Consider the following 13,379-nt stretch of genomic DNA (forward strand, 5'->3'; position numbering starts at 1 on the left):
AATTTAAGTTTTAAATTCAATTTTAAAACATGTATGGTAAACAGTTAAAATAAGTTTTATTCAACTTATTTCTTTTGAGGTCATCTACAAGAGAAAGTAGTCAGAACATGATATAAGTCATATGTAAATTGGAATTTAATAAACCAAAAAATAATTAATGATATGTTTCTATAATTTTATATTATTTTATGAACTGTGTGAAAGTTACTTGGCTATACAAATATTTCAATCAATTCCTTATCTTAATACCTTCAATTAAGAACATTCAAGGAGTACAATTTTACATTTAATAACAATTTTGATTTCTCGTTTCATAGACTAAGAAAATAAGTACAATATTAATACTATGATGCAAGTCACTTTAATACTTAAAATGAACCTAAATATATCACGGACATTAATTTAATATTGAACATTGAAATAATTACAAATATGCTTCATATCAGCTTGTAGAAAGTGTCTTTTAGTGAAATCAATATATGCTAATTTAAAATTTTTATTATATGTTTCTATAATTTTATGAACTTTCCTAAATTTACTTGGCTATGCAAGTATTTCAATCAATTCCTTATCTCATGGTTCAATTAAAAAACACAAGTAGGATTGAAAGTTAAGTTTTATTCAATTTTAAAAGATGTCTTATAAAACATCAAAATAATTACAATCATACTACATGATGCAAATCACTTTGATACCTAAAATAAATTAAAATATATATCATTTATCAATTTAATATTGAGCATGGAAAGAATTACAAGTATGCTTCATATCAGCTTGTAGAAAGTGCATCTTAGTGAAATCAATCTATGTTATTACAATGATTTTAATAAAAAATTATTTGAATTCTAAAGTCATCCATATCAGAAATTTTTGTGACCCACCCATATACCATTGCATGGTCAACTCTTGCAAGTATTTCAATCAATTCCTTATCTCAAGGTTAAATTAAAAAACACAAATAGGATTGAAATAAGTTTTATTCAATTTTATTTCTTTTGAGATTATCTACAAGAGTATAGTCATAACATGATATAAGTCACATGTATTAGAATTTAATATACCAAAAAACAATATATGATAACATTTGTATAACTTTATATAATATTATGAACTTTCCTAAATTTATGTGACTATCCAAGTATTTCAATCAATTCCTTATATCTTAAGGTTTAATTAAAAAACTCAAATATGATTGAAATAAGTTTTATTCAATTTTAAAAGATGTCCAAATGTAAAGTTCTACAAATAAGTTATATGTGTGTGTGTGTGTGTGTGTGTGTGGCACTTTTGACAATCCAATATGAAGCATGTGCAAAACTCTTTCCATGCTTTATATGAAATTGACACATGACATTTATTAATAGCATGAAAATATTTCAATGTTGTTCATAACCTATATAGTTGAATTTTCATTTTAAGTACACTAATATTATATCAACTTGGTTGTTAGATACTAAAATGGATTTTCTAGAACCTATTATGATGTACATACCCATAAAATTTCTTCCATGCTAAACATGAATACTATAAATTACATTTAAAGAAAATTAATATCAACTTTTTTAATTAAATCTAAATCTAAATCAACAGCAAAGGTGCGATTAAGCGGCTGATTAACCATGGAAATGGCTCGATCGAGGGTTTCTTTAACCCTCAATCGAGCTATTTGAATTATATATTTCTAGTGCTCGATCGAGCTCCTGAGGTCCTTAAAAAAACAGATTTAGCACCTTTTTTGCAGATTTCCTTGGAACACCATTTTGTACCATGGTAGACTTAAGGTAAAATTTGTCCTTAAGTAGTGTATTTGACGATTGGATTCATGAAGGAATCCTATATCCAATGGCATATGAGATTGACATTTTTGAATTCATATGACATTTTTCATCTAATTCCTTTTAAACATAATTGCTTGAATTTTTTTGGACAATTTTAAAGGGGCTGAATAAAAAATCAATAACATAAAATATAAAAAATGAAAAAATTTCAAAAAATACCATCATCTTCATTTATGAGTCCTCTTCAAAAGGTTATTCTTTTCTTTTGAATTTGTTTAAATAGCAGAAAAAATGTTACGTGAATACAAGTGTCTGAAAAATGCAATTGAAATATTAATTCGCCAACTTCGAAAAATAATAAAAAATATAAGTTTGCATAGAAAAATATTTTTTTAATATGCACACCCTAATTCGTTCCATGTAGATTATGCTATATATATATATATATATATATATATATATATATATATATATATATATATATATGTATATATTTTAAAAATTACACATTTTAGACTAAGTTATGTTATGTCAACACACACATATCTATTAAGATGTGCGAACATTTGCAAGAACAAGCATTTCATTTAATGGAATATTGACAGATTATATGACATCAACATAATTCTCCACAAATTGTATTTTTACTCTGAATCAAAATTCACAATGCTTATATGAATTTTGAGGGCTTCAATTCAATAAAAGAGTAAAATTTTGAAATTTCATCGCCAAATTTGGCCCAAAATGTAACCCACCTTCATGCACACACACACACACATATGGTAATAAAAATATTTGTATTAATTGAAAAATCTATGCCTAGATCACAATTGTATATTGAGAGTTACATTATGATTTTCTTCCATCTTTAGTATCATTTACAGACTCCTGAATCAATATTATCCTCCAAAGAGGAATACGACCGTTACAAAAATATACGGGTTTTTGAAGTTGAATACCTTCAAATAGAGCCCAAAATTAAACAAAATTTGAAGTACATATAGTCTACTTAAAAATATAATCCTTGATTACAACATATTTCCTTGGATCCACTAGATCATTCAGGTATGGAAACTTAACATTAGAGCCATTGGAAATGACTAAGCCTTTCATATTTAAGACCAAACTATTGACGAGAGATCTCAATTTCATCTCCCGGAGTAGGAGAATATGGGACATTCCTTTTTGAACTAATGATTTAACCTTTGACATTCTTTTATTCGACCCTAACTCCTTTCAATTCTAGTAGATTAGTTTCATCATTTACTATTAGATTTTATAGCCCCTTGATTGGGGCTTGAACTACATCTTTTCCTTGTATTTTGTTTCCCTATGATGTGTTTATCTAGAATACCTTATCTTACCAATTCTTTTTCCTTTTCATATTTTTCAATTCGAACTTCTCTATTCATTTTCTTCCCACATTATGATGAATGAAATCTCATTCCTTCTTTTTCTCTACCTCCATTGTTTCATCGATTAAACTAGCAAGGGAGGGGTCAATTCGAGCCTGAACTCACCCTCATATGAGGAAGAGCCAATTTCACCTATCACATGGACAAGGGAATCCTCAAGGGGAAAAAATACATCCTTAAGAAGACTAGGAAATGATTTGGAGTCCTTCTTAGGAGAGGAAGGGAAATTTCTTGAGGGAATCTCACTTTCCTCTTTAACTAGGTTGAGTGCTTAAAAAAATTGTTATTAGCCTTCACTGCACCATGATTGCTAGTATCCTCTCCTAGAGTTGGTTTTACTTGGGATGGAGAGGATGGTCCCTTGCCTTTGTTTCCTTAATTAGATCACTTTTTCCATGGATGGATTTTAGTCTTCTTGGATGGTCCTCTTCTCCTTTGGGGTTGTTTCCATTGATCATGTTATTCCACCTAATTATGTTTCTCCTCAATCTTCCTTTTGTAGCTTTTGGCAGATAGAACTTACACTTAAAAGGAACATGGTAATAATCCACCTCTAGGATATGGGACCAATTATTCAGGTTGATATTTATTGCATCCAAAATCCCTTTTTCTAGATCTACTTCCACATAGATCTTGTCACAAGAAAACAAACCCTCATGTGGCTTGGCATGATGAACATACTTACCAAGGGATTTTTCGATACTTCCAAGGTGGCATCGTTCCAACTATCTAGAGGAAGGAAGGGAGTTTAACCTAGACTGGAACTACTATAGGAACATCACATTCCAAGTTAAAATACAAGCTCCATCAATCTAAATGAAGACCCTAGGCACCCATGAAATAAGGGCCACTTCCAAAGATCAAGTCCCAATGTTCCTTATTCTCAAAGAAGAAGGTATAAAACCCTCTCCTATAGAAAGAAGAGGAAACTTGACCCTTTATCAATGGTTGAAATTTTTTATTTACTCATTACTTCAGGGAGTGTGAGGAAGGCTAGATCCCCATGAACTAGTCCACTAAACCTCATTCCACAAATTGAATAACCCTTGTTCTAAACTTAGAATCATTAATCTCTACCTTTGAAATATCCTGAAGATGTTTGACAAAGTGTGAGGGCTTCATCTTTTGAAATTTCGTCCCATTGGGGATCAGAGTATTGAAGGAAGGTATTATAGGCATTGGTAGAGGGGGCGAGGAAGCAAGGACAATTGAGTTAGCAACCATTAAGCTGTAGGATACCGACTGAGTGCCACATAAACCCTTGAAGTTGAATTAAATAGAAAATTGAAAGAAAAAAAATATGAGAAATTGAAAATAAATGAAAAAATATTATTGTTATTATTATTATTCTTTGTTAGCTGACCCATAGGGGATTTATACATGTGAACTATTGCAAGGAGTTCCTTAATAATGCACCCATTCACTATAAATACAAAGGCGTGTTGGAAAACATAAAAAAAAATTAAAAATAAATTAAAACACACACACAAACATATTGTTTTTTAAGTAATGTGAGTCCTCAGATGCCTCTATGGCTTGAGTAGCCATGATATAGGGGCATTTTACATCATCAAAATAACATAGGGATTGCATCTGGCCTAGGCCACACTAGCCCTTAGCATGGTTGGATTTTTGCCCATGGAGTTTTGAACCTGTGACCTTTTCACCATGGAGTTCCTTAACAAAACACATTGTTACCGTCTATTATTGCCTCATGGGCTAAATTAAAAAAGAAATATTTAAAAAAAAAAATTAAAAAAAAAATTGAAAAAAATAAATAATAAATAAACAAAAAACATACTTAAAATATTTATTATTATTATTATTATTTCCTTGAAGAAATATTATTATATTCAATATAGTCCCGAGGTTTGAATCAATTGGTTGAACCCTCGTCGTTAAAACACCTTTGCTATTGATAGGTCACGGGTTCCAATCCTTTTACACTCTTAGGGTCGAGATCCATGGTTGAGCTGGCAAGAAGTGATATCTTCGGGTGGATATTCTTGGTACAAATATTTTGTAGATGTAGCGGTCATCAATCTCTGGGGTTTGTGAACCACATAGAAAAAAAAAATCATTATATTCCATATAAGGAATATGCATGTTTCAATCCTTGGGGAAATTTTAAACAATAAGGCTTGAATCCACTATAGGGATATACTCATTATGAACTCAACATGTCACATGTGGGAATTGAACCTCGGGGGGAGGGGGGATAACAATGTTTATCCCAACCAACCACACTACATCTAATTGAAAATTATTATTTTAAACTAAAAATGTTTTGAAAAAAGTCCATTCACCTTCCTCCCTTACCTCCCTCATTTACCTACTCACCTAATTGTTTGCACTACCTTTGAATGTTAAGCCTTATATAAGCCCCATGTTAACCTCATAACCCCTTATTAAGATATATATATATATATATATATATATATATATATATATATATATATATATATATTGAGTTATTACATTTATATTATTATATTGTTATGTAGGAAAGAACCTTAAATGCTTCCATTTTATTATAATTGTACCATTTGTCTCCTATATATACACTAAGGAGACTTGGTCTTATGATCATAAAATCTTTTCTTTTACATTGTATTCATTGCAAAAGGAGGTTTTCTCCTCAAAGTTGACTGTAATTATTGGTTTCTTATAATTTTTAAGGAACAAAATTCATAACATTTGGTTTTAGAACATATGATCCTAGGGTTTTGTTGTTGCAAACGAGTCATCTTGGAATTTTCACTATAATTTTTTTTTGGTATTATTTAGATGGTGAAATTTTGAGCATATTGGTAGAGATATTGGGGACATCTAGTTAAAATTTCACATTTTGGACTGCTATACTTTCAGATTTATGTGTTGTGGAAGTCATGGTTTGTGATTGGTCCTGATATTTGTTTCAAACGAGCCATGTTAGTGTTTTCAAGTTATGATTATCTTTATGGTATGTTTCAAACTTTGAAATTTTGAGCATATTGAGAAGGCATATAAAGGTAATTTTGGTAAAAAAAATTGATTATGCATTGGTATAATTTTTTAGATATACCACATGAAAGTTAGAGTTTCTGAATGGTCTTGAATTTAGTTTCATACGAGTGATATTGACATTTTTAATATATATATATATATATATATATATATATATATATATATATATATATATATATATATATATATATATATATATATATAATTTTCCATTTTTTTTTGGGACACTTTAGAATGTGAACTTTTCAAACATTTGAGGTGACTTAATGAAATACCTTAGGTAAAAATTTTAGGATCATATTTGAAGAATTGGACAAGTGGCATGCCATACAAGTTCTCTCTTGGAAAGAGGCCAAAAATAAACAAGTTTTGGGAAAATTTCCATAGATTTCACTCAACATATCAAATTTTGGAAATACTTGTGGAATTATAGAAAAGACATCAGAGTATTACAAGCCAAAATTTAAAATTCAGAAGGGTTCAAATCTCAGAGATATATCAATAAAAAGTTCATCTATTCATATATTATCAAAATTAAGGTTTTAGAGGTAAGTAACTTACAAGTAACTTTTGATTAGAAGATCCATTTTTTGTGACTAAAAGAAGTGATGAAGAGGAGAACTATTATTATTTTCCAACATGCTTCCAAAGAAAACCATTACACCAATTAAATTTCCTGAAGGATCACCTAGGACTCATGAAGAAAGTGAAGAATTAGATTTGTGTTCTCCCAATTAGAGAAGAAATTTAATAAGATGAATGGTACTATGTTGAAAAATGTGGATTTATTAGGTTCTAAGGAAAAAATTAAAATATAAATGATGGACAAAATGGAAAAGATTACCAAGGAATAAATACAAAAATATGTCAAGGAAGAAATCTAAAAATCCATGAATTCCATGGAAAATATTCTCTTGGAGAGGCTTTCTAAAAGGGATATTGAGATCCAAGAAAATAACAAAAATAAGGAGAAGAATTATGTTGGAAATCAATCACATATGGGTAGTATTTAATCACAATTGGAGATTACAAATATTGATCATAGAATCATAATGATCAATTTGCATCACCCCAAGATCGTCATCATTAGGGATTCATGTCAACACGAATGGACTACTACATCCTGAAGATTGATATGAGAAAGTTTGATGGTAACGATCCTATAACATATATATTGCAGATGGAGCAATACTTTCATCTACACCAAGTGGCAGCCTTACAAAAGATAAATATTGCGACCATGTTTTTAGAACAAGATCAACATGTATGGTATTAAAGATTTTCTGAAAGGAAAAATGATTTTTTTATATATTGGTGAATTTTTATAGAGGAATTGATTGCACATTATGGGGATATCAAGAGCAATTTATTCTTTAGTCAATTCAACAGAGAACATTCAAAAATTCCAAAATTTGAGTCTCAAGGTAAAGATCATTTAAAAGGATAATTTGTTAGACCTATTCATGGGAACTTTAAAGGAAAAAATCAATCATGAGGTGTGTCTCTTTGAACCTAAATCTATAGAGAATTCTTTTAGTATAGAAAGGAAATTTGAAAGTAAAAATATGGCCACTAGAAAATTGATTACTAATAATTATAGACAAAATCATGCTCCCTATCTCAAAATGATAAGGTTGACACCTCAACAAATGGATGAAAGAAGAGCCAAGGGATTATGTTTTAATTGTGCTACCAAATATAGCAAGGGACATAATGAAATGAAAAGAAGTTATTCTTCATAGGTTGCAATGATGAAAAAGATAACGAATTGGAACCACCATAAGATATAGAGCCAAAAGAGACTACTCCAATAATATCTTGTATTGAATTGGCAGGCATTAGTACTCCATAAACCCTCAAGATAGAAGGATATGTAAAAAAGAAAAAATGACCAACAATGTTGATTGATTTAAGTAATACCATAAATTCATCGATTAAAAATCGATAAAACTTCTTTAACTACTTTGTATATCCTGCGCCATAATTTCAAGTAATGATTGTAGATGTAGGTACCATATATTGTTCATGGAAGCACCATCATATTAAGCTAAATATGGGGAATTATTTAAGGGATAGTCCCATGATTTCATTTCAAATGGGTAGTGTTGATGTTATATTAGGGGTCCAATGGTTATAATGATTGGAAACAATGACGGCAAGTAAACGAAAAAACGTGCTCTGCAAATGCGATTTGAAATCGCCTCGGCTCTCCATACTGAAACCCTCGCATCACGTAGCTCTCAATCTGCAATCTGAAGCGCCCTGACTGACGGTCCTCCAATGACTACGCTCCCAGGAGGGGCAGGATCCACCCCCCCTCCATACTCTGGTGTAACCTCTGACAACTCAAAGGAAAAACACAAGGATCCTCTGTACAAACCAGAAAGCCTCCCTGAAACGCAGCAAGGACCAGATCCGGCTACCAATGAAGAAGAAGCTGTTGCTACATGCGATGACATTGGCAAAGATAGTGGCGGGAATAAGAAAGATCCTAAGACACCAACAAAGGCGACTTCATCCACATGCATACCAAAAAAGGCTGAAAGAATCAAAGTTGAGCTACCCAGCAAACGAATCAATGGCGAAATTCAATTTATGAGGGATCGTGCACTCATCGGCAAGTTCCTTGGATTTTGGCCCTCTGAAAAGGCCCTGAATGGCTGGATCTCTTCAAAATGGAAGCCTAAGGGACAGGTTACTTTGCAGCTTGGCCCCAAAGGCTTCTTCACGGCAATCTTTAACTGTCTGGAGGACAAATCACGAATATTTGAAGGAGGTCCATATTTCTTTAATTCTTCTGGACTGTTCTTAAGAGAATGGAAAGAAAGATTCGATCCAGACAAGGAGGATTTCAGCTGGGCTCCTGTCTGGATATGAATGTATTCCATTCTGGTAGAATACTGGAAGGAGGAAACTCTAAGGGACATAGGCAACAGCCTAGGGACCTTCATCAAAGCTTCTGAGGAAACTAAAACTCGCAAATACACTTCTTATGCCCGGATCTGTGTCCAAATGCACATCTCCAAAGATCTTGCAGATACGGTAAGTCTTTTTCACGACGACTTTGAGTGGATTCAATCTTTAGATTATGAGCACATTCCTTTCCGCTGCAGGAAGTGCCATGAGCATGGCCATCTCTTCAAGGATTTTCCCCTCAATCCTCAACCCAAACCCTCTGTCAATGATCCAAGCACAGACTCAGAAGGCTTCATCAAAGTCCCTAATCACCGTCGTCATGCAAAGAAACCTACCCCTGCACCTGATAGATCCAAAAAGTTAGATTCGCAGAACAGATTTGCAATACTCACCCCTAGTGAACTTGCTGAAAATCCTCCAACTTCATCCTTGGATAATGCTGAAACACCTTCTCCCTCCAGGATCCTCAAGCATCCTCCCACTTCAGCTGACTCTGTTCCTTCAAGCCCTCCCGTCTCCCCTGCTCATAAGATATCTGATCCAGAAAATGCAGCGCAACCTTCTTTAATGGATCTGGAAGCGGCTCTAATCCTCAGTACTCAGGACAATAATCTCAGGGAAGAACAAAACATGCCTTCAAAAACAGACGAAGATCCAAAGAGTATTAGCTTAGAAGGTTTAGATATTCTCAAGCTGGAGACAGCCTGTAAACAAAAAGAGTATAACTCAATCCCTCCATGGGAAATTGAAAGGCTAGAAGGAGTTCTTAGCAAAGCGCATCACAACAAATGCTTAGGAATACAAGCAGGAAGCCCTTGGGATGGAAAGAAAATCCTGAAAGAAACAAAAAAAAGAGGGCGGAAAACGGACCTACAGAGGACCATCATACTAGGGGAACTGCTCATGGAATCGGGGAGATTTCCTAAGCTGACAAAGTACTACAAATCTCAACCCCACAGTTCCTCATGAAGCTTCTCTCCTGGAATGTAAGAGGTTTGAACAGTGCGTCAAAACATAGAATGTTAAAAAATGTGATACAGCAAGAAAATCCCTCCATAGTTTTTCTTCAAGAAACAAAAAGCAACAATGCTACCTTAGAAAAGATTCTGAGGAAGATTTGGGCCGGCTGCAGCTCTGTCACTGTGGATGCCTCAGGCACATCGGGAGGACTAGCGATCATCTGGAACCCACAACTTCTCAGTCTTTACGATTTCCATGCTTCTCATTTCTTCATCCAAGCCACTTTTCATCTCACAGGAACAGATATTCATGGTCACCTTTCAAATGTCTACTTCTCACAACAACTAAATCAGAAATTGGCGCTTCTGGATTCTCTCTCGACTTTGAATTCTAACAGACAATTTCCACTCTGGATTGGAGGGGGCGACTTCAACATCATCAGAGCCCTAGAAGAAAAAAGCGGCGGCAGAACGAAACTAGAAGGAGACAGTATTGGCTTTAGTAATTTTATTCAAAATAATCACCTCATGGATATTCACACATCAAATGGAGTCTATACTTGGTCCAATAAACGCAGTGGTTCTCAGCACATCGCCTCAAGACTGGATCGCTTTCTTATTTCAGACAATGCCATACACCTTGGAGGGGATTTTCATGCCTTTATTGTGCCCCACGGAGGATCCGACCACTGGCCCATTCTGTTGCAATGGGCATGCCCAGGCACAAAAAGCAACAGACCCTTTCGATTTGAGGCGTTTTGGTTCACCAACCCCAATTTCAAATCAGTGGTGAAAGAGGCATGGAAAACCTTCAAAACCTCTGAAGGTACCAAAATGTTCCAATTTCAACAAAAATTGAAAAGCCTCAAGCAGGTTCTCAAAAATTGGAATCATACCCAATTCGGCAATATATTTGAGCAGCGAAAAAAATTGGAGTAGCAAATGAGCACTTTACAACAGAAGATTATTATGGAGGGGCGAACAGAAGACAGAGCGCACTAGGAGAAAATCCTCTGGATTGAGATCGAGACACGCAGACAGCAGGAAGAAACTCTATGGCGGCAGAAATCTCTCATTCGCTGGCTAAAGGAGGGGGAGAAAAACACAAAGTTTTTTCATAGATCCGCAATCTAGAGGAGGATGCACAATAATATAGCTTTCATTAACAACAGGCAAGGGGAAAAATTAGAAAAGCATGAAGAAATAGAAAAGGAATTCCAAGAACACTTCCAGGAAATCCTTAAGGAACAACCAGCAAGCAGAGATCAGGCTATTAAAAAAATTACACAGCTCATCCCTAAAACAATCACAGAAGACCATAACAAATAGCTGCTTCAACCTATCTCAATGAAAGAAGTGGAAGAGGCTATGGCTCAAATCAAAGATGGCAAAGCACCAGGTCCTGACGGGTTCACAGCAATTTTTTTTCATGAATTTTGGGAGCTGATTAGCACAGAGGTTTGGGAATTAGTGGAGGAATCACGGATAATGCATTGGATTCTCCCTTCGTTTAACTCCACCTTCTTAGCATTAATTCCCAAAGGGGCTGAGTTAAACACACCTGACAAATACAGGCCTATTGCACTATGTAACGTCATCTACAAACTTATTTCCAAAGTCTTAGCCAATAGGCTCAAACCCCTTCTCCCACTCCTAATCTCGCAGGAGCAGACTGGCTATGTAGAGGGGAGACAAATAATGGATGGCATAATCCTCTCAAATGAGGTGATTCATTCACTGAAGCTTCTAAAAAAGAGAGGTATGATTCTGAAGCTTGATCTTTCAAAAGCATTTGATAAACTCAACTGGTCTTATATACAACAGATGCTACTGGCATTTGGATTTAATGCAACATGGACTAGATGGATTATGAACCTCATCTCTTCTCCCAGCTTCTCTCTCCTGCTCAATGGTTCTCCCTCCAAGCCCTTCCGCCCCTCTCGTGGAATCCGTCAAGGGGACCCCCTCTCCCCTTTTCGTTTTGTGCTAATGGTTGAAGGCCTCAGCCATTTGCTCCACTCAATGATCTCTTCTCAAACCCTGAAAGGCATCTCTCTTCATGGTCTTAACCCACTGTCTCACCAACAATTTGTTGATGACACCATCCTCTTTGGACACCCTTCATCTCACGAAGCCTCTACCTTCAAAGATCTGCTTTCTCTCTTTTCTGAAGCCTCTGGTACCTCTATCAATGCCACCAAATCCCAGCTTTTCTTCTTTCATACTCCAGCCTCCACTCAAAGAAACATAGCAAGAATATTGGGATACTCCATTGCTACGCTTCGCTCGAAATATCTAGGAGCTCCTCTCCTGGACTCAGCTATTAAAAATGCCTCCTGGAGAACCCTCATAGACAAGCTGGAATCTAGGCTCTCCTCATGGACTTTTCGCTCGCTCAATATGGCCAGTAGACTTATCCTCATAAAATCTGTTCTCCAGGCTATGCCCCTATATCTCTTTTCTGTTTTAGCTGCTCCAAAATGGGTTCTTAAAAGAATCCGCAATCTGCAGAGAAACTTTTTGTGGGGCTCCTCAGGTCTCAACAAGAAATGGGCACTGGTAAATTGGAATGAAGTCTATCAACCAAAAGCAACCGGCTAATTAGGATTGAGAGATCCCCTCCAAAGTAACAACACAATGGGAGCCCGAGTTTGGTGGAACTGGCTCTCCAAACCTCACACTCCTTGGGCTCGTCTTTGGCAAGCAAAATATGTACCTGGATGCCAATGGAAAGATCTTATTAGAATTTGCCCTATGACTCCGGTTCCCTGATCTGGAATGCAGCCAAGCTCCACAGTGCCTTCATACAGGAACACAGCTTCTGGGAAGTGCACTCGGGTACCTCAGCTCGATTTTGGGAGGATTCATGGTAGCAACTCCCAAAATTAGCGTCTCTCTTTAACAAGCCAACGTGGCAGGCCCATATGCAGCATGCTGACCTCATCAATGTTCATCATTTCTGGCAACAACAAACTTCTCACGATTTTCATTGCTGGAAACCAGCAAGCACTTGGCAGGCCAACTGGCAAGGCAAATCTTATACAAAGATAGAGCAGGAACTGAATCAAAGGAAAATTAAGCATTCTGATCAACAGGACAAGCTTCGTTGGGGTCACACGCCTAAAGGTATGTTCACAACGAAGGAAGCACATCACCTACGCTACACTCCCACGCAGGCAAGTAAAGACAAGCTCTGGGACCAAGTATGGCAACCAGGTTTATGGCCCAAGGTCTCCACTTTCTTATGGCTGCTAGGCAAACAACGCATTCTCACATGGGAAAAGCTGCAAAAACGAGGTTTCATA

General features: G+C 35.3%; 1 protein-coding gene across 1 annotated transcript; it reads left to right on the forward strand.

Moving 5' to 3' along the window:
* The first annotated feature begins 10,134 nt into the window (after nucleotides 1–10,134).
* LOC149249525 (uncharacterized) lies at nucleotides 10,135–11,096 on the forward strand. The gene is made up of 2 exons (XM_089453399.1): nucleotides 10,135–10,900; nucleotides 10,996–11,096. The coding sequence occupies exons 1-2, from the start codon at nucleotides 10,135–10,137 to the stop codon at nucleotides 11,094–11,096; spliced, it is 867 nt and encodes a 288-aa protein (XP_089309525.1).
* The last annotated feature ends 2,283 nt before the right edge of the window (nucleotides 11,097–13,379 follow it).

The sequence above is a fragment of the Pinus tabuliformis genome, chromosome 7 (assembly GCF_031772625.1).
Source record: "Pinus tabuliformis cultivar Carrire ecotype Pingquan chromosome 7, CPIR1, whole genome shotgun sequence".
Classification (NCBI taxonomy): domain Eukaryota; kingdom Viridiplantae; phylum Streptophyta; class Pinopsida; order Pinales; family Pinaceae; genus Pinus; species Pinus tabuliformis.

Excerpts from the sequence above, each read along its gene's own strand:
- LOC149249525 (XM_089453399.1), top strand. The coding sequence starts at position 10,135 with ATGTTAAAAAATGTGATACAGCAAGAAAATCCCTCCATAGTTTTTCTT. Across the intron at positions 10,901-10,995 it reads AACCTTCAAAACCTCTGAAG|CGAAAAAAATTGGAGTAGCA; the intron begins GTACCAAAATGT and ends ATATTTGAGCAG.